The sequence below is a fragment of the Carettochelys insculpta genome, chromosome 6, assembly GCF_033958435.1.
Source record: "Carettochelys insculpta isolate YL-2023 chromosome 6, ASM3395843v1, whole genome shotgun sequence".
Taxonomy (NCBI): Eukaryota; Metazoa; Chordata; order Testudines; family Carettochelyidae; genus Carettochelys; species Carettochelys insculpta.
The window spans coordinates 45,403,033-45,429,298 of record NC_134142.1 but is presented as its reverse complement, the minus strand read 5'-3'; the positions used below and the strand labels follow the sequence as shown (position 1 = coordinate 45,429,298).

The following is a 26,266-nucleotide window of genomic DNA, read 5'->3' as shown; positions in this document are numbered from 1 at the left end:
TGCTTATAGCTGCTTCACTGAGCTGGAAGCTCATACATGACAACATGGTTTTATTGATTTATCAGTAACAAAATATACTAACAATACTCAGTAAATTGGAAAAACTAGCTTTAGGGCTAGTAGAATATAACATCAACTTGTTGTGGAATTCTTCAGAAAAATAAATCAGAATGTTGGCATAGTTGAGATAAATGGTATAAACCAGACTATCAAAGACTAATATTTAGTAAGACCATAATGCATTAGATCTTAGCGCTATACACTTTGTCCAGTACCAGTAAGTATATTTATATAGTATTTCAGACCATATAGTCAACTTTTCAATGACAAGCTATTAAATTTCCTTTTTGAAAACATCCTAAATAACCCTTGTAGACAAATGAGAAAACTTTTATGTGAAACTTTTTTGCAGATGAAAAAGTGTCTCAATAGTCATTAAAAATTTCTTTCCAAACAAAATATATCCATGTCATTTGTATTCTTCTTGCTAAATAATATTCAATTTCTTGCCAGAGCCATTTATAAAAAAGGTAAAAAAAAATAATTTATTTGTGACTTGTCTGTTACAAAGAAAGAATACAGGTTTTATTTTAATAACGCTGAAATTATTACCGAAAACATGTGAACGATTGAGTGCTGCAGCCAGACAAAACTGTATTTGCAAAAACCCTGCAAAAATTCAGACTTACTGGCTTATGAATTATTTATCAAGCTTCACTGAATGGTGGGGCTACTCACTCTTCTTCTTTACAATGCTAATGGAAATGACGATTGCCCCAATCCAGCAAAGCAGATCAGACCATGCTTAACTTTAAACAGATTTTAAATCAGTCGAACTACTCACTTGCTTAAAGTTAACCAGTGGTGTAAGTGCTTTGTGAAAGTAGAGCCTCCCTAATTTTATGAAGAAAAAGTAGTTGTTCAGGTTTCTAACCCAGTATTAAGTGACTAAACGAGCAGTCAACTTTTCCCACGACACCGAGCAGGTTCTAATATTTTAAACAAGGAACTCATGTGGAGGGGCAGCATGTCTGCAGCATAATTTGGGGAGAGTTCCATGCATGTGCAGATGGCACATTTTGCTGAGTAATGTTAATCCTCTAGCAATGCTTTTACAGTCCTTTTTTTTTCATATTGTGTGCAACCGATCACCTCTGCATTCTTGTCTGTGGCCGTATAGCACCCAGCACAAAGGGCTACTATTGCCATCAAAGCCACCATAATGTAAATATTCCCCAATAATAACGCCCACCAAAAGTATTTTTAAACATTAAAAAATATAATGTAGGTAGAGAAATGGTTCATAGATGGCATTTTCTGTACGTTATTGAGAGATTACAGTAAACTCTTCAATATCTGACATTCTGTCATCCAGAATTCTCAAGTAACTGTTATTTTAACCATAAATTTTAGTTACATTTCCCATAAGTACAGTTTAGTGAAAGTCAATACAGTATACCCCTGAGTTACACAGGGTTTGTGATCCTCACAACCCCTGTGTAACTCAAATTTTACACAAGTCAGGGAAGATGGGAACCAGGCAGCAGCCTGGTTCCTGGCTACTCTGGACTTGCAGGAACTGGGAAACTGACCAACCCACCAGGACTGGTCAGTTTCCTGGCTCCCATTGTGGTGGGGAGTGGGAACCAGGTGGCAGCCTGGTTCCCATCTCCCTGCCGCTTGCAGGACCTGGAAAAATGATCAGCACATGGCTGGTCAGTTTCCTGGGTCCTGCCAGTGCAGGGGAGCCAGGAACCAGGCTGCCACTTGGTTTCTGTCTCCCTGCCGCTTGCAGGACCCAGGAAACTGACCTGCCATGTGCTGGTCAGTTTCCCAGGTTCTGCAAGCGTTGTATGGTGGGGGGATCTGGGAACCAAGCGGCAGCCCTGGGGAAACCAGGAAACTGCTGCCTGGTTGCCTGCTCTCCACCACTCTGGGAGCCAGGTGACACTTCTCCCTGGCTTCTCCAGCAGCGGTGGCTGTCTGCCTGACTGGCTTCCACCAGCTGGGCTAGCCTGACGGGCAGACAGCTGCAGAGCAGCTTTGAGTTGTGCTCAACTCACATTAATACAAGTTAAGCGCAAATCAAAGTCATGTATTTTGAGAGTTTACTGTACAAATAAATACAGCAAATACAGTATAAGGTTACAATGTACAATACTACTGTTGTTGGTAAATAAAGTACTCTGCATACGTTTTTGTTTAATATCTAATCTTGTTTTTATTTAGTGTTATGCATTGCTATGTATACCGCTCTATTATCCAGAATATCTGAATATCCAGCAACCTCCCAGTCCCAGGACTGCTGGATATGAAAGTGTTTACTGTATTAATAAATAGTCTGTGGCTATTTTTTCAATAAATGGTTTGCAGGATTTGACTGCCTGTGAATACCTTCTAATCCAGAGATGCTTTAAGGTCTATGGGAAATTCAGTACAGGTTGAACTTTCTAATCCAGAACCCTCTCATCTGGCAGCATCTGTAATCCAGCATGATTTTAGTTAAGTGGACAACCATTTATCATAGGTGTGGCCAAGTTCCCTATGATCCCATAAAGTTTGTTTACATCCCCCATTCCTGGCTTTCAGTGTTGCATGCTATTATTTAGCTGTAATTTGTACCCTAAATGTCTTCTAAGAGCCCAGTAAGCAGTGGAAGTGTTGGTAATGCTGCTTCACAATATTGACCTCCCATGGTCCGGCAAGTTCTCTCGTTCAGCATAGGTCAGGTCCCAAGGGTGCCAAACGAGAGAGATTCAACCTGTATATGCCGCTGGCTTTTGCCAGAATGTTGGGCAGTTTGGGTTACTCATCTGCACCTGCCATGAGGCTGTTGTCACCAGTGAGAGCTTAAATGACTACTTTCCTTTGCCTCCAAACCCATTTTCATTGTCATTTGATCTCTCTGCAGCACCATCTCTGCCAATTCAACTTGGGCAACATCACCTCAGTGATGCCCCGCAGGAAAATCAACTAAAACACATTACAGCTGTATAAAAATGTTTTTTTCTAAAACTATATTTAAGGAGTTCTGATGGTGGTTTTGTAGAGAAAAAATTTACTCCACAGGTTCTGCATTGCTTCAGCCATAATGGTATGCCTACCTAAGAGAGGGGAGAACAAAAAATATAGCTGTCTAAAGCCAATCAGTCAATGTCAGTATTTATAAAATGTGCACAGAATCAAGAAATAACATACTCTTGTCTTCATTGTTTACAGTGTCAAGAGAGTGTTTAGTATTTTAAGCAGAGACCACCAGAACTACATCTTGATGGGCTGTGCTTGAGAAATACCTGGGCAGTGTAACAGGATTTGTAATTTTGCAAACCTCATAAGTTGATTTTAGGGTGCTTAGCTCAATTTTACAATGTGATCGTCTTCACTGCAAATACCATTAAGTTGATTTTAAGGGGGAGCTAAGGTTGACTTTCTCATACCAACCCTCCAAGGTGGCATAATGCCAAGTTTGAATCTAAAAGGTCAAACAAATCAAATTAATGCTAGTGTGGAAACAACATTTTACTTTAAATCAATTTTATTGGCCTACAGTGGTGGCCCACAGGTATCTTTTCTGGCTGCTTTCACCTCCATTGCTGTCCAGGTGTGCAAAAAGTAGGTAACAGGAAGCCCAGGAATTTGAATTCATTTTCTTTCTGACTAGCGTTGGTAGAGCACCTCAGGAGCCATCCATAACATTTTGCCGTCACATCAAGTCATCTAACCATCATGCCTACTCAGGATTCTTCTCAGGATTTTCATTGTCAGGGTCACAAAAGACCTCCAGCATGGAACAGTGAGATCCTGGATCTCATTTCAGTGTGAGTTGAAGAATCAGTGACTGTGAGTCAGCAACTTAAATGTGGGCATTTATGAGAAGATTTCATGGGGCAGAATTGTGAAAGGGTATGTTCGAGATGCTCAGCAATGCCAGGTCAAAGTAAAGGAGCTCAGACAGAGCTATCACAAAGTGAGAGAAGCCAGTGGGCGATCTGGGTCATCTCCCAAGATGTGTTGGTACTATGAGCAGCTGGATGCCATTCTTAGGAGGGACACAACCATAGTCCCCGAAGCTAACAAAGACTGTTCAGGAGACTGTCCTCAGGACTCCGGTGGGAGCAGAGAGTGGGAACAGGAAGCCAATGAAGAGGAGGACGCTGATGTTCAGCAGGTGCCCAAGGAGGCTGGTCCTGGCAGCCTAGAGCTCTTCACACTCGACCTCGAACCAATCTCCTTCTCATTAACACCTGAAGCTCTGGTGTCCAGCAATGGTGAAGTGGGCTGTTCTGGTGAATATTATTTTAGAGCGCTACAAGCAGGTTGCAATTGAGTTGAGGTAGAACATTTCTGAGTTGGCGTAGAAATGTTCTATGGAAAACATTTTTTAAACTGCTACAAATAGGTTGGGGCTCAGGCACAGTGGATCTATGTCCCTTAGAAAAGCTTGTTAATATTTCTGGGGATGGTGCACTTACCCTTTTTTGAGATCTCCATAAACATCTCAGCCAGGTACTCTTATTTTTCGCATAACGTTTTTGGGGAGGCCTGACTTACTGCAGCTTTCATGATAGGACAGCTTGCCACACCAGGCAACCAGTACTTAAACTGGTATCATGGCATCACACAGCATTCTGGCAAATTTTCCAACCTGTGCTCACAGATTATGAGCATATTGTCTTTTTCACTGTCTCTTATTCTTAGGAGGCTGATGTGTCTTTCTGCAACCTAAAAGACGCATGGGAAGTTTCATTAGAGGTTTTTGCACTGCTCCCTGGCCATTTAAATTTCCAAGGACTGCAGTGCCTCACCATATGGCTGTCAGGCTCTCCGTCTCTCCCCACCACATAGCTGGCAGGCTCTTCTGACCTTCTGCCCTGCAACCACACTGCAGGCTTTTCTCCTGCACGGGATTAATGAGGAGCCTCTGAGAAACTCTTTTTCCATGCTTTACAGTTTACAGGGATGACCCCTCTGCCCAGAGCCTGCCACGTGACTGGCAGGGTTAACCTCTCTTCTCTGCCATGTGACTGCCAGGCTCTGCAGGCCCTGCAAATGGCCATTTCGAAGTTCACTAATGAAGCGCTGAAATGCATATTCAGCGCTTCATTAGCATGCGGGCGGCAGCTGCGCTTCGAAATTGATGCGCCTCGCCGCTGCGTGGCGCGTCCAGACGGGGCTCCTTTTCGAAAGGGCCCCGCCTGCTTCGAAGTCCCCTTATTCCCATGAGCTCATGCTTCAGCAGTCAGTGTGTGTCAGGAAGACAGGGTTGCTTCCATTAGGTGACAAAAGAGATCCAAAAAGGACATCATCCTGCAGCAACTTGAAAAGGCTGATGGAGTGAGCCAAAGCTGCTGCTAATGAAAAGTGGACACAGCAGTGGCAGGAAACCGTGCTCCAGTGCAGGAACAAGGACTTGGCAGAGCTTCTGACAGCTTCCAGGGAGCAAGCCGAGACCCTGAGTTCCATGCTGAGACTACTGAGGGTTGCCTACCACAGGACTCATTATGTGGCCTGCACAGCCTGTTGCTTGGCCTCCCCTCAGTATGGCTTGACCCCCGCTTCATCAGAGTCCCTGAAAGCCCTGGGGAGGGCAAGGGCAGCCTCTTGCTCCATGCCCAGGACCTCTCTACACTGGAAAAGTCTCACATTCCACCACACAATGCCAGGATTCCCTTGTTTCGTGCCCCCCGCCTCATCTGCCCCTTCACCCTCCTCCCCCCTAAATAAAAAGAATGTTTTTTGTGAAAACCACAGTGTCATTTATTGGTTCACACAGGGTGGGGTGCAGTTGGAAGTGGTTTCAGAAAGGTCAAGCACACATTATGGGGGGTGGAGGTGGTGTCACAATAGTTAAATCTAGCAGATTCATGTGGTTGTTTGCTCATTCATAAAGCTATTTTTTCAAAGCCTCCCTGATAGCTGTTGTTTCTGCATGTGAATTGGTGAATACCCTTGTGTCTGGCTCTGCATAAGCCCTGCTCATGGCATCTTCCTCTGCAACCCAGGCTGGCACAAAATTTTCCCCCTTTGGTTCACAAATCTTATGGAGAATACAACACGCTGCGACCACGCTGGGGATGTTGATTTTGAAAAGGTCAAAATGGGTCAAAAGTCACCTGAACCTGACTTTTAAATGGCCACAGGCACATTCCACCGCCATTCTGCACTTGCTCATTCTGTAGTTGAAGCGCTCCTGGCTGTGGTCCATGGTGCCTGTGTATGGCTTCATGAGCCAAGAGAGAAGAGGGTAAGCAGGGTCACCAGTATCACTATGGGCATCACCATGTTACCAATCTTGATTTTCTGGTCTGGGAAGAAGTCCCCTCCTGGAGTTTTCTGTACAGACCTGAATTTCTAAAGATGCGCTACCATCTCATATAGATGTCAGTGAAATGACCTTAGTGATCCACCAATGCCTGCCACACCAGGAAAAGTACCTCTTGCGGTTTATGTACTCTGAGACTCGGTGGTCCAGAGCCATAATAGGGATGTTCATTTCATCTGTCACAACAGTTAGGAAACCCTATGGCAGCAAAACCATCCACTGTGTGCTGCACATTCCCCAGACTCTCAGTTTTCTGCATCAGATGGTCATGGATTGCATTGGCAACCTGGATCACTGTGGACCCCATTGTACCTTTGCCCACTCTGTATTGGTTTCCCACTGACTTCCACTGACTGAGCCAAGGGCAGGCTGGTGGAAAACAGCTTGAAAAAAGGCACAAAATCCCTTGGTCTAGCCATTTTTGTTTTCCAGTGGCAGCAGGGGTAGGTGCATTGGGGTGATATCAGACACCCACACTTACTTGCAGGACACTTTTCCCATAACACATTGGCACAAAAACCCAGAATGCAATGGGGTTATTGGTATTGTGGGATAGGTACCCACAATGCATTACTGATGCAGTCGAACTTAGATAAGGCAACAGAAACAAACTGTGTCAATTTTCTGAACATTTGTGGGCACTCATCTTTGACTTCATAAAATCTATCAGTAAAAAGTCAACTTCAGTAAGTCTGACTTTATTTCATAGTTAGATGTAGCTTAAGGCACACATAAGGGAGGCAGGGCTCACTTGGAATAGGTGAGAAGGCCGCATCTGGTTTTACAAGGAGGTGTGTCTAAACTTATAGGCCGTGTCTACACTAGCCAAAAACTTCGAAATGGCCGTGCAAATGGCCATTTCGAAGTTTACTAATGAAGCGCTGAAATACATATTCAGCCCCTCATAAGCATGCGGGCAGCTGCGGCACTTCGAACTTCGAGTTTTTGGCTAGTGTAGACGTAGCCATAGAGAGGCATTAGAATGATGGCATTAACATTTAAAGTTTAAAGTCTCTTTTTACTCACAGCTTCCTTAGAGACCTTAAAAATACAGCATTTGGCTTACTGAATAACACAAAATATGTTAAAACTGTGATTTTTATGTTTTTAGAAAAGTGCTCACAGTTCTCAGATAATCAGTTTTTGAGGTCACTTTTGATTATTTCTAAAGAGGACAAAAATCGCCAAGAGAAGACATTGTATTAATTCCAATTCTGCAGCATGTATCCTCTGATACTTACCATTCAGAGAGGTTTCAAAACTTGGAAGCATTCTTGACCACTGCATATGAAGCTGGTCCACTGGATGGGTCATGGGACTGAGAGCCAAGAAAGAGGGAGTCTCTTCACAGCTCTGTTCATACCTGATCCTGCAAAAACATACACGTGAGCTCAACTTTGCACACAGAAGCAATCCTACCCAAAGACACTACTTTTGAATAAAGTTAATGACATGCATGAAGTGTTTGTAGGATTGGGGCCTTACTGGTTTATTGTTTGAACTTGAGCAATTAATTTTCTCCACCCAACCATTTTCCCGTCTGAGAAATAGAGCCAATGTTACTCACTGGCCTTTGTGAAGCACTTGACGTATTATGGTAAAACCCACTCTAAGTGCTAAGCAGTACTCATGAGGTATTTTATTTATCGTAAGCTCTCCCCACCACTAGTAGGCAGCTACCAGGTTTCCCTGGGGGCACAGGTGGTTTGGAACAGCGGGGGCTATAGCGTACATATAATTATTCAGCTCAACAAAATTTTCAATGTCTGCTAGTGTGGCTCAGTGCAGGACATTTGCCTATTCCCTGTAAGAAGCCTGAGAGCCAGCCCTGCATGGATTGGGCAGGATTCCCTGCTCGCTATGATTGCATTCACATTCTTTTCCAGCTCTTGTGTTTGGAGGACAATGGGCCTCTAAATTGTGTCACTGTCCTTCAATTTAGCAGGCACTGATCTAAGATTAAATATAGCAACAACCAGAGACATTTCAAACCCTGCTGCTGTAATCATCCTAGAGTTTATGAATACCCTGCCTGGTAGTAAGAGGCACAGTGGACTGTGATAGTCAGTTTTGATGTTAGAAAGACAGAACTGGTTTTGGGCATTGCCCAACAGGCTAAGCAAGGGCTTACCTTTGGCTCCGCTGCAGATAAGTCCTATCTGCTCTGTTACCCGTCGAAATGCTTCAGAATACAAAGATTAATTCTTTAAAATAGCTGTTAACCCCCAACCCCCGCAAAAAAAAATCTCTCATTTGGGGCTTGTAACCACCTTTAGAGTTTGAGTTTAAATTATTAATCCGGCAATTTGCCTTTTGTCTGCATGTATATCTTATGACACTGGTCAGTGCCTGTTTTAAACACTCTTAAGAGGAATATGGGTTGTCTTGTAAAATCGATTGCATATTAAAGGACACAGCAGAAAATAAGTGACCCTATCAGAAGCATTTTTGGAACAGCTCCTCAGCTGCTGTAAGTTCTAATAGTTCTGTTGAAGTCACTGTGGTTATCCTCACTAAGCCAGCTGAGAAACTGCCCTTGAACTCCATGATGCACATAAATATCACAGCTATATACATATGCAGCGTTTCTCGGGAAAGACTGTGCTGGAGAAAAGGGTGAGGAGCCGATAGGAGAGACAGTGAGCTTTTCAAGAGTTCATGACTTTTAAATAACATCAAACAACACTACCAAAATGAAAGACTAGTATTCGTCAGTGGTTGATAGGAAGTAGTGATTTCTCCTCCCTTCAAAACAATAAATACTTTGGAACAAAGGCTTTTTGTGGTAAAGCTATCTGACCTGAAAAGCAAAACTACTAGTTTTTCCTTTTGCATGTGACAGTGAGAATTGTTCCAGTAAATATTTGGTATGTAAATCAAATAAACCCCCTGCTAATGTAAGCACAAATAATATGAAAATGTGATCACTGCAAGACACTTGTTCTAATGCCAGACTTTTTAGATGAACTCCACAAAGAAGACAACCAACTGTGGAACAAAATGATCTGAAGAAATAGTTGTCAGTGGCAAACGAATATAAAATAAATCACACATAAAGAAAGTGTTTAGAAAATGATTTTTCTAGTACATGTGGGAGCAGTAAGCCACTGATGAAGCCACTGTACAAGATATTCAATGCCATAAAGGGATAATTTGCTGAAATTCTCTGGCATGTGTTATATAGGAAGTCAGACCGCTTGATCTAATGGTCTCTTCTGGCCTTTGGATATGAGACTCTGTCACCACTTTTAAGTATCAGTGGTCTTGTTCATGCATCCAGTGAAGCGAGTCTTTGCCCTCGAAAGCTTATACTCCAATAAATCTGTTAGCTGTATGGTGCCACAGGATTATTAACACTGATATTAGTATTGTGAACAACTTGCACAGGATGGTACAATACAACAAATAGAGGCAATTCTTGCTCCAAAGAGCATGCAGACTAAAAAAGGTGTTACGGATCTAACGTACCCAGTGGTGGGTTGTGGGCTGTCAGGCACTGGGTCCCCTTGCTGCAGGGCGATCAGGTGACCTGTGGGGGTGCTAAAGGCACTGTGGACCATGCTGTGCTCTGGAAGCAGTGAGCAGCAAGTCTTGCCGCTACGTGTGGGAGCCGCAGGGCTCCACTCACTGCCCTCACCACGACTACAGGCTCCTCACTCCCATTGTCTGATTCCCATTGAACGGGAGGTGGAGGGGGGGGGGGTTGATGCTTGCAGGTGAGAGCAGTGCTCAGAGCCACATGTGTGCCTCCTCCTGGAATCCAGACCTACTGCTGGCTGCTTCTGGGGTGCAGTATGGCCCATGGTGCTAGGACAGGCAGGAAGCCACCTACTCTGCATTGCTGACCAGGAGTCACCGGAGATAAGCCTGCGTCCAAAAGCTGAGCATCAACCCTCTGCCCCAGCCCTGAGCCCCCCATTCCAAATCCAGAACCACCTTCTGCATCCCAAATACCTCATCCCCAGCTCTACACCAGAGCCTGCATGACCATGTGGATCCTGCACCACATACTCCCAGCACCCCACACTCCTGCTGAAGCTCAGAGCCACCTCCAATACTGAACCCTTCTGCCCCACCCCCCAGACAGGAACCCCGTTCTACACTTCAAACCCCTCATATTTGGCACCACCTCCCAGCCCACACCCCCACTCTCCTGTACCCCAAGCCCCTAACCCCAGATCCACCTTGCAGCCCACACTTTAGTCAAGAGATATAATTATGTGGGGTCCCAGGCAAGTGTTCCCTGTAAGCAGAGCACTTGGGCAGGGACCCAGGAGAGATTCAGATGCAGCCCCACTGATTAGCAGTGTGCCCACAGTGTTCACAGCCAGCAGCATGTGTTTTTATGGGTGGTGCACACCCACACATGCCTCTGTGCACATAACAAAATTTATTCCACATGTGGATGAAAAAAATTAGAGGGACCATTGGTTGCAGGTTTTGAGCAATTATCTTCAACTGGGCTACAAGAAAAAACAAGTTTGAAAACCACAGGTGTAAAAGATGCATAGATAGGAGGCTGGTTGTACTGAAACCCAGCTGACGTGGTAAATTAGTGGTTTCAGGGTTTTTTTCGTATTTGTAGCAAACTAATGTCTTGCGGGCAATCAATAAATGCTCTTCTTATAAGCATCCTAAAACAAGAGAACAGCCATATCCTTAGCAAGAATGTCTTAAGTCCCAAATACGTATGTGGGGTCTAATTCTCCCTTTGGAGTAACACACTATCAAAATAGAATGGTAGTGGTTTGCACTCACTTTTAATTAATGGAAGTGGTGGTAGAAGGTATGTGGTAGTGCTGATGTCAGGCTCATCTTTGAGATAGGGAAAATTATTTGGCAGGATTAACGATTGTAGGCCACATAATAATACTTAACATTTTAACCAAGGCCCATGTAAATCAGGTTTATTTTGAAAGGAGCCCAACTGGCCTCATTTACATGTAAGTTCAATCCAGTATTTATTCTTTCTGGTGGAGAAGATGCCGAAGGGGGTTTATCGGAAATCCTTGTTTTTAGGCAGCGTGTAACTGTGAGACAATAACTTTCATTGCCAACTTTAAACCTGCAACCTCATTGGAGCATACATACTAGGATGACAAAAAACAAACAGTGCTGGCCTGTTGGAGTTGGTGGCAGTTCCTGGAGCAGGTTAGTTCATCACAGTGGTGTGCTGTGGTTTGGAGTTAACTCACTTTGTAAAATCAGTCTTCTAGTTTCCTGTGCTTAAAGGCCAAAAGGGACCGTTATGTTCATCCTGTCCAACCTCCAGCCTAATGCAGGCCAAAGAATTTCACTCTGTAATTCTTGCATCCAGTTTATAACTTCTGACTGAGCCAGAGTTTTGTTCAGAAAGACTTCTAGCCGTAATGTAAAAGAGGTAGACGAATATTTATTATGTATGAGGAAAGCAGCATGATGCCTCTAAACCATATCAAGGCTTTATCCAGTAAATCTATTGTATCTACTGCTACTTGATCTATTAAACACAGACATGTCCAGCTCTGCCTTCTGCCTCCTACACATCATGGAATGTGTCAGAGCTGTTGGGCTTGGGTGAGACATTTATGTCAGCAAAACGCATTCCATGAGAAGCCAGCAAGCACCCAAGTAAAGCCATCTTCATGGTCTGAGCCTAATCTAATCTGTGGAACAGATAACCAAAGGTTAGAGTGTAGGTTTATAAGTCTTTATATAGTATTTCAAAATCCCCTGGGGTTTTGTTTTTATCGCAGCTATCATCCATCTACAAGTAGAAGCTATTGTTTTGGCCTAGTTTATGTACTGCTGTGCAGATTACGATGTAAGGCTATTTGAAGGATGCTATTCTTTGTCAGAGGTAAATTTTAGGTAGACCTGAGCTGTCATCTCCTCAGTGATCCGCTTGGAGCAGTGCAGCTGTACACAAGCCCTTACTCTAGGTTTGTGGCTCCATGTCACTAACACAAAAATGAGCAGCTCATGCTAGAAAAGGACCAGAGGTCGGGGATGAGCTGATTCAGCTCGTCTCTTAGCCTTCGTCAGGAGATCTTATAGTAAGTCCAAACACTAGCTGGAAGAGCAGGAAATAGAGCCCTAGCATTACTACTGACATGTCTATCATGGAGAATTTTTAAATGTATTTTAATATTTATTTTATATATAATTCAGAATTATTGAGAATCAGAATCAACATCAGCTTCTGAAGATCTGCTGTCCACCTTCAGTGCATGGGAGTCAAAAGGAAAATCCATAAAGCTACTAAAAATCAAAGCAATCAAGCACTGAGAACAGTCTGATCACATCCAATACTTAAATCAAACAGAGTACATAAGAGAGCACAGACCTAAAGTAACTGCATAAGCAAGCACCAGACTATGGCTTGGAAAAGTAATACCTGATTGCTTTGGCAGTGTGTGTCTATAGATGGGAACCTCTTCTCAAGGATTAAGAGCATTTCTTGGAGTATTTATTCCACTTGATAGCATCACAGTAGCAGATCCTGCCAGTACAGCTGTTTTGCTGCTACATTCAGTAACAGATTCCTCTGCTTTTGGCCTAGAATTAACTCCAAAGTCATATTTTAAAAATGAGTGTTGTTATTCTAGCACAGTGGTGTCCAATACAAATTAAAGGATTGCCACAGCCTCCCCACCGGCTCATAATAATCCCCTACCCACGGAAAAAAAAACAACCTGCCAGCAGCTCACTTGAGTTGCCGCTGCTGGAGCCGTGCTGGACCCCGCTGCTGGAACCACACTGGTAAATGCATCTGTCCTGGGGCTGGAGCCGTGCCAGGCCCTGCAGTTGGAACTGCACCAGGAGCCATGCCGGGCCCCATGACTGGAGCTGCAGCTGGAACCAAGGCGGGCCCTGCAGCTGGAACTGCACTGAGCCCCATGGCTGGAACCACACCGGGAGCTGCACCAGGCCCTGTGGTTGGAGCTGTGCAGCTGTGCAGCTCCAGCCAGAGTCATCTCCACTGCTGCCACCATGCACATATTCCACCAAGTGGTGGGGCGCGTGCATGGAACGGGCGGGTGGCACTTCCATGTGTGCGTCTCTAAGGAGACTCATTCACCAAACCGCAGCTTCCAGTTCGCCACATGGGGTGAATAGCAGTCGTATTGGACACCGCGGGTCTAGCACAATTCAAGTATCTTTAAGACAATACATCTAACGCTAAAGTAAAAGAGACTCGTGTCAGCATTGCAGATGTCTTTGCCTTTAAACTGTAGAACTGTCCTTATCATGCAGGGTTATTAGGAGGAGAACTCAATTAGATACAACAGAAATAATTTCTATAAAGAATTTTTCTCACTTTTTATGCTCTTGAAGTATGGCAAATTTTATCCAACCTTTAAGCATGGAGTGTATTGCCTTTGGAATGTGCAACTCGATGTTATGATAGGCAAAGCCATACATATCCATCTGAAGACATAATTTGGCTCAGTGGTATTTTTTTTCTATTAACACAGATCTTTGAATACTTAGATATGAAATTGCGCACCCGTAAAATGCTCTGTTAGATTTTCAAAGGCATGTATGCACCTAAAGATACAGGTAAGTGCCCACTGGAAATTCAAAAAACACCGAAGTAGGTTAGGTGCCTGCCTTATCAAAATCAATTGCTACATCTACACTAGAGAGTTTTGTCGATACAGCTAGCAGTGGCCAACTCTAAAAATGCATTCTGTCAACAGTAAATCACAGAACGCGTCACTTTTGCTGATTGTCTTTTGCCTCTTCCCCATGAGACAGAACACCTTTTTTGACAAAATCTGACAACAAAAAAGCCATGTGTCTTTTGTGCTTCCAGCTGGCCGTTCTGTCAAGAGACTGGCCAAGCAGAGAGGATCTCTTTTTCTGATCCACTTTGCTCTCTGGCTGCAATCTGTCGACAGAAGTTTTGTTGAAAGACACCTTCTGACAGTAACTGCTCTCGACAGACTGCTGTAGTGTAGATATAGCCAATGTGAATTAGATGTCTAACACAATTAGGCCTTTTGCCTTCAGGGTCCTAAATATCTTTGAACATGTGGACCTTAGCATTAGAACTGATTTATTTCTACCAGTCAGTCATTCGTGTTCAATTTTCACTAAAAGGTCAGAAGACATCTCTTCTTCCTGAGTGCACTATTTGGGTGGCTTCAAAAGGTGAAGTAAACTCGGTCATTATCGATGCTTGTTCTTTGTGATATGTATTGTCCTATACATTTTAGTTATCCTCAGAAGAATACCTCCTGTCATGGAGTGGGTGGGTGGTCACCAGGCCCTGCACCCCATCTGCAGTCAGATGTGACTCTCATTCAGCAGGTAAAACAGAACAAAAAAGCAGTCCATTAGCACTTCAAAGACTAACAAAATAATTCATTAGGTGATAAGCTTTCGTGGGACAGACCCACTTTTTCAGATCATAGCCATACCAGAACAGACTCAATAATTAAGGCATAGGGAACCAAAAATAGTAATCAAGGTTGACAAATCAGAAAAATATTATCAAGGTGAGCAAATCAGGGAGTAGAGGGGCAGTCCCACGAAAGCTCATCACCTTATAAATTATTCTATTAGTCTTTAAAGTGCTACTGGACTGCTTTTTTGTTTTGATAGTATATAGACTAGCATGGCTATCTCTCCGTTACTATTCAACAGGTAGAACAGGTTTTTTAGAAGGCAGGGTCACAGCGTAAAACAGACTTGTCAGCACAGAAACCAAAAGCAGTCAGTACAATCCATCATGGGGAGAGTGGGCCCAGAGGGGGTCCCTGAGTTGAGACCCTTGCCCTCCTTCCTCCTCTCAAGTCAGCTCAGATGATCCCACTCCAGCTGCTCAGTTCAAATTCAAATTGGCAAGGCCCCTCCTCCCACATTTGTCCTGGTTCCCAGGGAAAAGGTGTCACCTGATTGCCTAGGTTACAAAAGCGTTGGAGGGCCATTGCCTGCGTATGAGAAGTCATCACACCGAAACACCCATCTGCAAATGTGCATTAATGCTGTGCCTAGGGAAACGGAGGCACCCACATGGTGTTATTGCAGGACAGTAGGAAACACATACAACGTAACAGGGGAATAAAATTCCTACAAACCCCACTTGATCACGCTTCCTCCACAAGGTATTGGTTCATAACCTAAGACTCAACAGTAGTGAAAAGATTAATTCAACCTGTTTTGGGAGATCACAGTCAAACATAATATATGTGTTTGCAACTTAACTAAAATATATGAACACAAACCTATAAAACTGAATACATATGTACAAAATTATGAGATCTAAATTAGCTCTTATCAATCAAGACCTAAGAGTCATCGTGGATGGTTGTCTGAAAACAGGGGCTTAGTGTGCAGTGGTGGTCATAAAAGCAAACTTTGCTAGGAACTATTAAGAAACTGATAGAGAAGAAGACAAAATATCATAGTGTCACTATGTAAATCCACGGTACACCCACACTTTCAATGCTGTGTGCTGCTCTCATCACCCCATCTACAAAAAAAAAATTAAATTGGAAAAAGTACAAAAACTACAACAAAAATTATGAGGGGTATGGAACAGCCTCCATATGAGGAGAGAGCAAAAACCCTGGGACTGCTTAACTTTGAAAAGAGGTGACTAAGCAGGGATGGTAGAGAGACATATCATGAATGATGCAGAGACAATAAATAAGGAAGTGCTATTTACCCCTTCACATCACACAAAAACCAGGATTCAGCCAATGAAATTAGTGGGCAGCAGGTTTAAAAAAAAAACCAGAAGAAAGCATTTCCTCACCCAACTCATAGTCCCATTTGAAACCCATTGCCAGAGGGTGTTGTCATATATAATTGGGTTCAAAAAAGAATCGTTAGTTCAGGGAGGACTAGGTCCATCAATGGCTATTAGCCAACCTGGTCAAGGGTATGACCCCATTCTCTGAATGTCCCTCTTTCTAACTGAGACTGGATAAAAGGGGATGGATACCTCAGTAAATAGTCCTGTTTTGTCCATTCTTTCTGAAGCATATGGCACCAGCCACTGCTGGATGACAGGATACTGAGCTAGATGGACCACTGCTCTGACCCAGTACTGCCATTCTTACGTTCCTAATATTAGAATAGTGTGTGATACAGAGATGATAAAAATAATGGGTAATAAATGTTGCTTCCTATAGGTCATTGGTTTCCTACCTTTTTTATGAAAGAAACTTTACCAAAATTAAGAGCTCTGGTGCACCAGCTAGTTCCCTGCACCTTCCATTTAGCTCTGCATGCTCTCACCCTTGATGGAATTTAGGCTGCTACCTCTGTCGTGAGAATGGCATTTGGAGCAACAAGCTTCACTGTGGATTAGACAGCTCAACCCTGAAAGAGAGGTAGGGAGTCTGCAGCCACCCACCTGAGCTAACAAAAGATGCTAATCATTCGGGGTCCAGTTTTGTCACCTTTCCTCACTTTGGGTAATACCCAAATAGTCAAGTAGTCTCATTAACTTTAGTTGACTGTTCACAGAGGAAGGCGCTATTCTATGTTAATAAGGGTGGAAGAATTGGGTTATGTGATGGATAACAGTCATATAGAATTACAGTTCCCAAAAGTGAGCCCTGTGACTTGTACCAGGGGTTGTTAACCATTGGTTGAGGCCATAGCACTACTTTATGGGAATGGTAGAGGTACAAGTAGGCTTTTTTGCTGACTGTCTGCACAGAGGTGAATTTCACTTTCTATGATTTAATTCATAATTAGCTGTTACTTTTTATTTCACAGAATGTTTTAGATCCATGGTAGAGATGTGGTTTCTTAATCTCGTGCTATTAACAATATTTTTCTAATGATAAATAAATGCAAATCCGTAGAGGACTGAATTAAAAGGCACAAAAGCCCTGCATGGTTTGTCCATGGGGCCGAATACCTCATTTTGGTGATCACACTCATCATTCATCTGAAGAGCAGAAGCTAGGATTGTTAAGCCTCGTTATTTTCAATGAGGCTTGACAGTTGCAAGGTGAAACAGAAGACAGCAACTTTCATCCCACTGGTTTTGGTTTTTTTGGTTCTTTTTTTTTCTTCTGATATGGGCATCTCTTCACGAACTTGTCTAATTTGGGGTCTGTTGCCAGTGGTTGATCACAAAATTGTGATCATAGCTACATATCTAAACACACTTGTAGGACAAAGGGTTAACTGACCTCTATTTAATGTTTACCTTATGATCTTAAAGGTACATAAATAACTGAAACCATTGTAGTTTTTTCCCTCTTGCATGCAGCTGCACAGCATTATTTTTAATACAATAGTGATTTAAATAAGTGATCCTGTCAGGTCTTCCTGGTTTTCAAAAAATAGTGGCCCTTTAAATCTCAGCGTATCAGTCTGTCCGACTACTTTCTTCATTTCCCCTTGTTCCATAGCCGGGTTGTGTTTTCGTGACACATTCTGGGGATAAGTACTAGTAGGAGGGAAATCCTCAGAGGTGCTAAAAGTGTCAGAGAAGGCTGTTGTGGACTATTGAACACAATAAATAAGATGGCTGTGAAAGCCAAAGGTCCTAGCAGCTGCTGAAAGTAAAAGGAGTTGAATGGTGACATCTAAACCAGGCCTGGTCTCCTTCCCTCTTTATATTCTTGTAACACTGAGCTTTGTGGACCTGAATAGGTGTTGAGCCAGTGGCAGCACTAGCCATTTGGCCATCCAGGGCAGAAAAAGATTTCAGAGCATGCTCTCCTGCAGCAGGTGAAAGTCAGAGAAAACACAGCAAGCCAATCAAGATTAGAGGTGGGGGAAAAAAAACAAGCACAGCATTTCAGCACCCCTGGAAACTGGCTCCTTGGAAACCACCCTCCTTACTCACACCTAGAATGGGGCCTGCCTACAGCCCCCATTCGTGAAAATTAAAAATATCATCTTAATCCTTAGCCTAAAAAAGCCGTCAGAGGAAAGCTATTCTTCATGGTTATTTCCCATATCTTTTGCGGACACATTAGGCGATTCCTGGCTGGTGCAGGATAGGGAACTACTATCCATTCAGTGGAAAGCAGCACATCTCCTGCAGATGGAAAGCAAATAAAATATGGTGGGTCTGATCCTTATCTTTTGTGAATTTGTGTCACTAGAAGAATGGAATTTCCATCCTAGGGGAGAAGATTTAGAAATTTTGTTACATCCTGAATTCGGATGAAAAATAGAAAATGTGATATGTTTTTGTGAAACTAAATATTTCATTTGACTTGACTAAAACATTTCATTTCAGTAAGGTCAAACGTTTTGTTTCAGATTAACCATTTTAACTTTTAACATTTTGTCATTTTGACTATTCTGAAAGTTGAAAGATTTCATTAATAACATATTCGTTATCAAAATGATGAAGTCTGAATGGACTGCTTCAGCCCTGTAAAATGTTTCAATAATTTCTCATAAAAAATGTTGACAAAATAAATGCACTTCCATGTTTTGATCTTGACACATCAGCATTTTCCAACAGAAAAACTTTACATCATAAAATTTTCAATTGTCTCTATTCCAAATTATTTCTAAGTATTGTCCCTGAGATAGGAAATGATAAAGTATATGCATTTCTAAGTAAGAGGGAAGAAAAAATGTGGCCTATTATTTTGTTGTGAGGTAAAACCCCCTGCCTTCTATGTCCACCCACTTATCCGCGTGAAAAAATCTTTCTGGTTAAGGTAAACAGCATAAGAACTGACTTATGAGAGTGGTGTAGGCCATGGTGAGTAACTTGTTTCCTGCTTGATCCTCACTCCCAAAAGTTTGATGAACTCCTATAGATGGATGTGTTAGGGCAAATAATGGAAATTATAGAACATAAAAGACAAAAGAAAAATGATAAAAAATATATAGGAGGAGGGAAAGAGGAGGAATATTTAACTGATAACGCTAACTACGTGTGATAGTACTTCAGTTGTGAAACTACACAGACATAAAAACCTTCACCATGAAAAATACAAGTATTACCATCCAAGTGTTCCGTGTGTCATTTCCTGGTGCTTGCGGATAATCTTCCCCTCGGCTTCTTTTGGGTAGTGAGTTCCTGATCTAATTTCAGGCGTTAAGCCATCTGAATAGCACAATAAAAGGTGTAGTTTCATGGTGCTCAGAGGTTACGGGAAAATCTGAATGTTTCATTCCTGTTGTGCACATTAGTCATTATCAGATGTTATAACTTGTACCACTAAATCCAAGAAGTATGATCTAATTCTTTTGCACTGAAGTCACCAATACGTCCGTTAAGTCAAATGCATTTTTCAGCTTTGTGGGGGTGAATTACTTTTATATTGTATATATGTTCCAGTGTTGTGCAGTACATAGTTGTATATATGCATTTATGTTACCAGAAGTTGTGCAATATATATGCACATATAAGTGGTTGTTACCGGTGTTGTGTAGTATATATGTGTACATCTGTAGTGATGTTACTACTGTTGTTCAGTATATAACACATGCACACACAAACTCTTCTTGGACCAGAAAAGATGATGAGCTTCCGTGTTGTATGCAGCTAATTGGACCCAGAAACCTCAGATATTGTTAACTAGCATGAGAGTTGTGTACATGATAGCCTGGACCTGCCATTGCAAATATTCGCTTTTCCTCAATGTCCAGCTTTATGCTATGTGTTTATTTATGGGAGAACCTTTCTCGAAGGATTACATTAAAAATAGATAAACTAAGGAAATACCCAGATGCACTTTCACTGGAGCGCTTAAGAAAAATGTGTGTGACTGCAAACTGCTGGACAAATTTAGAAGCTGGGGGTTTGGCAACGTGCCATAAAGAACAAATTGGGCTCCTGATCTTGTGAGGTACTGAATATCCTCACTCCCACTGCTTTGAAGTCCATGGGAATTGATGACACTGGCCTGGTTGCAGGGTTTGAACTAAATTATTGTGTGTTGTTCTTTGTGTAATCAATTCAAAACATAGGAACGAGAGTAGCAATAACATCTTCTATATGCTCCACTCTGAAATGGGACTTATTATGTATTTTGAAAAGCGATTTAATGTAAACACAGATGAGGTTTTTAGCAGTAAACGTGCAGTATGTGCAAGGCATTTTGTACAGTTAAGCTAAGCCTGGTCCGCCCTTCAAAATTAGTTTGACTTAGCTGCAATGCTCAGGGCTGTGGAAAATTTGGCACCCTCGACACCGTAGTTAGGTCAACCTAAACCCCAGTGCAGGAGCAGCTCAGAATTCTTCTGTCAATCTAGCTGAGATGGAGAACTACATTAACCGAAAAAAAAAATCCTTCTGTCAATGTAAGACGTGTGTGCTACACCAGCACAGCTGCCAGGCTGTGGAATTGCTACTGAAACACTTGTAGTGAACACACAGATGTAGTAACAAGTGCTGGTATATGTTAAAAGAAAATAAGGCAATTGAGTATTTTGTTTACTGAAGGCAAATAGCCACAAAGTAGAGGTCCGTCTCCGGCGCCCCCCTACCCCCACCCCCGGCCACAGGATCTTAGTGTGTTGCTTGTGTATCATGCCATATCTGCAGCAATATTTAATCATACATCCCTGTGTAAAACAGTGTGTGATGGGAATCCCAGATAGCATATGTATTACCCTGAGGGAAGATGAGTTGATATACCCCTCTGATTGTGACTGGATTGGGCTGTAGGTTAAAAGTCTCTCAAAACTTGTCTGTGTTCCACCCTAGTGTCTGTCTTTTACAGTAAAGCTTTGTTTCTTAGCATGACCACCCCCAGGACAGCTTGGTTCAATGCAAACACTTGTCTCTTTCACCCAGAACATTCCTATTGATAGCTGCCTTTTTATTTTCTTCCCTCCCTCCCCCTCTTGCCCCCATCTCAGGTTGGAGAGACTGGTGGACGTCCTGAGGAAGAAGGTTGGAGCAGGGACCATTAGGACTGTGATCTGATTGAAAGCTCCAGCCTAGGGAAGTATTCACATCTGGTGACCAGGCTGCTTCATTCAGCACTGTGTAAACACTAAAGCCTTAACTTAGCAAATAGTTGTTAGAAGTGGGACACTCCAATGACATTCCAGGCTGAGATAAAATCAAATCATAAATGTTTAACCACTTTGCTGCTGAGTTGTGTTATTTGTCAGGCTGTATCACTGCAAACATGTATTTGCTTTAGGCAGCTGTTTTGTGGTATGATCAGTGAGTACTGTGGAAATAATTTGTGTGCTGTTTTAACAATAGTCTCCTCTCTCACTGGCAGGCTGTAATGTGCTGTAAGCCATAATCTGGCCATGTTCTTACATACGGCCTGCTTCAGGGGCCAGTCCTGTAAAGCACAGTCTCAGCATGTAAACCTTCTGTGCTACTTATCAGTCAGTAAACAATTGAATATTTTCATATTGAATGTATTTCTTAATTGATAACAGTGGTTCAGAGTTAATGTTCAGTCTGTGTTAATATGAGGGTGATACTTAACTTCTCTTTCACACTCATAATTCTCCCACTCCCCCTCCCCCGCAGTGATTGTAGTTGTTAATCAGAATGATGCACTGCATCATGGAGTAGGTATACCCAAGGTTTTAAAAAGAATATCTATAGTTAACACAAAATCCTACTACAGATCAGGTTCAGTTCCATATAAACACGTATGTGCCATTAGATTTCATTAAAGGAGTACAGTCATGAATTTGTAAAAATGTAGTTACGTTGATGAGTGTTGAAGCTTTACAGAAGATATTTTGATTGTTGTTTGTCACTCTTCTTCCCTCTCCTCTGTCAGAAAATCCCTGAGGAGTTAATACTCCCCCTTGCAAAGGAAGGGCCATTCACCTCCACTGTGTAAGGCATAGCCTCATCTTCTTTATATCAGTCTCCTTGCCTCTGCAAATGGAAGCCCTTAGCATCTGCTCAGCCCCCTCATCTGGTTTTTGTATGTCTATGCTGTTTTCTCTCTGGAGTGGTTGTGGCTTTTTTTTATAGATACAGTGAAAGAAGAGATTAGAAGAATGAAGCAAAGAAACCTGCAATATGCAATTTTCTTTAGCATATGGAGAGTCAGGGTCCAGCTTTCCAGTCAGACTGTGCATTTCTTTTCATCCTTTGTCTGCAGATCTAGGGTCCTCTTGATTTCAGTCCACCTACTAGGCCACTTGCAGGGGAAGCAGTAGGTCTCCCTCAAGGTGGGTTTAACTGCAGTCCATAGTATTCCTTGAGCCCCTAGGAGACCTTGGGACTGCTTCCTAACCACCCCTTCTGCCCCAAGACAAACTATGATCATTGCATCTGGACCTCCATAGTCATGGGTCTGCAACCAATGGCTCTGGAGCCACATGCTGCTCTTTAAGGACTTCTTTGTGGCTCCTGATGCTATAATTGCAAATTAAAACAATTAAAAAAAACAAAACAAAACAAAAAAAACCCTTCTGATTATTTTCACTAAACATTGAACATCTACAAGTCCCAAAATGAACAACTCAGATGTAAATAGCAAACCATATGTGATCTCAAAACATTGGATAACCCTCTCAGCATCCCCCAGAAAGAGAGAAGATTTGAGCGTGAAAGTCAGGAAGATAGTGTTGCAAACACACACCTAAAGTGTGAGGAAATAGAATATGTAAAAAGTTTGTGAAAGTCCTGCAGTAAACATGTATCTCATTACAAATCATTGTGTGTTCACTGTTCTTAAAATAGGAGTTACAAAAAGGTATGGTTTGACCTAATTTATTAAGGACCCTCTCGTATTCACATATACTGTGGCTCTTCAACTATTTAGTTTTTTACCAAATTTGAAAAAAATGGCTCTTTTTGCCATTTTAGTTGCCAACCCCTGTCCATAGCCATTGAACTATAGATGAGCCTTTACTACTTCCACACCTGGGATTTGTTAAAACCCTAGAGGAACCTATGACTGCCGCACCCAGCTCCAGTTTCTCTTATGCTCAAATTAAGCCTATAATTACTGTCTTGAGCAGTGGTGGGCAATCTGTGAACCAGGGGCCACCTGCAGCCTTCTAGGGCTCCATCTGTCCCATGGACTCCCTGTCTGACCTCCCACCCCATGCACCTCTCATGCATTGGGGTACTGGAGCCCACACTTCCTACACCTCCCCCTCCTCTCCAGCACTTTCAGAGGAGCCACAAATCACCCGATTCATGCTCAGGACCTGCCCCCACCCCCTCTTCCACAGCTGAAATGCTGCAAGTCAGCTGTTCATGGCATTCCAGCTCTACGAAGGAAGGGGAGGAGAAGGGAAGTTCAAGGCTCCAGTGCCTTGGTGCACAAGTGGGGCTGATGGATGGGGGGAAGTAGAACCCCAGTGGATCATGGGCTACTGTAGCCCACTGAGGTGAAGGAGGGCCACTAATGCAGCCCACCTATTCATAGTTGCCCATCTCGGTTCTTGAGGGTGCTACTCTCACTAGACCAGAAGCAACTACTCCCCATTTTGTAATGTTTTCACATGCCCCCAGTGGTGCAGTGAGTGGCATGCCACACACTGTGGGCACCTTAGTGCCAATTCTACGTGAGGGAAATTGCCAACTGAGAAAAGAAGATGTTATCATCTATGCTTGACTGACCTAGGTTTCACCTTTACCTAGGTGTTCCTAGGATTTTCTCCTGGATTCTCTCATAAGGGTAGTCCTAAGTGATACAGTGATCCCAGGACAAAAAAGTCAAACTGGCGTCTATTCATTGGACACCAGAAAAATACCAGAAATGGTCTCTTGTATCTGCTGACTTGTTTATCTGCAGAAATGTGGGCTGCGGAGTGTGAATTTTAAAGTACATTAATGTGTTTCACATTTATAGGTCCATGTAGAGCTTGTTGCTGTGCACAAAAGGTTCCGTAGTGCATTATGACATAGGGCTCCTTGAAACCACACTGTGTTAAAGCTCACTAGGGAATATTGTGAGGAGACAAAGTGGGTTCCATCCGACAAAAGCTTATGCCCAAATAAATACATTGTTCATTAAGATGCCACGTGATTCCTTTTTGTTTTCACTTACAGCCAGATTTTTGAGGGTATCTAGGCACCAAAAGATGTAGGTAGGTGCACAGTGGGATTTTCAAAAATGCCTAACTAATCCCATTTAAATAAATTTATTTATGTTCTTGCTCCCTTTGGCTTGAATGGCAATACCCACAGTGACTCCAGTGGTATTGGATCGGGCTTTTTCATCTTTGCAGGTGAACTCCTGAATCAGTTAAAATCAAGGGAAGTTTTGCCATTACCTTCATTGGGTGAGCGGGATTTCACTGTAAGTTTTCTCGTGTATAAAATGGGGATAATTGTACTTTGCTTTTGCTTTTCCTCACAGAGTTGCTGTGAGGACTGATTAGGTAATGTCTGAACAGCACTTTGAAGGTATAATATACTATATAACAAAAAAATAGTTTTTATCAGTCTCCTAATTTATAGGGAAAGGATGAGGCCGTATCATATTGCATCCTGGTGGAGTTATTTCCTTTGCCATCAGTTCAGAGTAAGGTTATGTGTTCTATAGGCAAGGACTAGGACAATGATAATCACTGGTGTAAGCAGTCTCACCATTACGCTGATGTCACATGAAGATGTATGTAAATTTCATATCCCTCGTGAAATTTTGTGCATTTTTCTGTCTGATGGTGCAGCAAGTGACAGCACTGGGAGCCATTCACAAGGCACATGATGATAAAATATGTAAATAGTTTCTCATTGACACTAGATAAGAATGTTATTAATGCTTTTCAGCACTATAATTATATTCAGAGTAAGCCTTCCCTAAGCCCTCGCTAATTAAAAATATTGTGACAAGTCAACTTTAACAGAAGAGAACTGTGGACTTTAGTCATTTAGTACTGTTTTTCATTCAGCCCACTACCAAAATCTGATACCATAGTCTTGTACATTGGCGTCGGGAAAGCTGCTGATAGTTGAAAAGTTCATAACCCACTCGGTCTTGTTAGTGAAACCCTATAGGTGAAATCAGTTATAACCCTCTTTAAATATATTCAGCTGATAGAAAGACTCATTAGTTAATTATTAATTTGTGAGAATTGAAGACTGCTTTTACAAATAAGCTGAAATAATACTGAAATAATGTAATAAAATCAATATGTTGTCACAGAGATATTCAAGGGTTTTTTTTTCAATAGGACATTTTGTAAAATTTTCATTCACCTAAGTTTCCATATTAAAATAGTTTTATCAATAATCTTATTAGGTGACCTTGAATTGTAATTGCTTTAATTCACACACAAAAATGAAGTTACTATCTAGATGTCAGTTTCTATATGTCCGTGTTCTCTTTGTTTAAAATAACACATAGGAAGGCTGTTTTGTGTGTGTGTGTGTGTGCGCACTATACCCCATGTGCAAAAATAAACAATTACTGTGAGGAAGAGAAAATGGTTGCAACAAGCGAATGGCAGTTTCTCTCGTATTATACTTGACAGAGTTTCAGCATTATGGGAGATACATCTGGCTATTATCATTGCACCAGTTAGCATAAGGTCTGTATACAACATTCCTTTTTTTCTTCCATTACTCTGGTAAATAAATATGTATTAGCAAATCCAAAAAATAAAGTGTTTCTCTTACTTTACCTTCATTTTAAGTTCACTGCTGGGCTTCAGTGGTCTAAACATTTCATTCTTCAGTTTTGTTGGGAGCACACGTGTTCTGTGAGGCTTTTAAACAAATACTTGGAATGGTTGAAAGATTTGCATTGCCGGTGCCTAGCTAAATGTGTTCTTTAGAAAAGATGTGGTTTATTTTGGCACTGTTTGAAAAACCCAAATATTTTAAACATTTGTTACATTCAAGCTTGCACATTTGAACCAGCAGCATACATTCCAAAGTTGCCTCTCAAGTTACCTGCCTTTGTTTTTCGTATTTGTAATCCCTTCATTAAAATAGTCTTTGTAAAGTTTTTTTTAAAAGTAACATTAAAAACTGTCAGACTAATGAGAGTCAAAATTAACTGCAATGGCAGATGTGTAGTTTCAGAAATGTCTTTTGAAATTTGAAGATTCATGTTGGTAGCCCAGATTTCTTACTCA

At 42.1% G+C, this 26,266-nt stretch overlaps 1 protein-coding gene across 3 annotated transcripts in view; it reads left to right on the top strand.

The window, feature by feature from the left end:
• MIPOL1 (mirror-image polydactyly 1) overlaps positions 1 to 25,352 on the top strand; it is a 300,707-nt gene extending 275,355 nt beyond the window's left edge. For all 3 annotated transcript variants that reach the window (XM_074998812.1, XM_074998811.1, XM_074998813.1), the window contains one exon: positions 21,107 to 25,352. In XM_074998812.1, coding sequence (XP_074854913.1) covers positions 21,107 to 21,173 — 67 coding nt within the window. In that variant the 3' untranslated portion in view covers positions 21,174 to 25,352. The remainder of the gene's footprint in view (positions 1 to 21,106) is intronic.
• Positions 25,353 to 26,266: the final 914 nt, after the last annotated feature.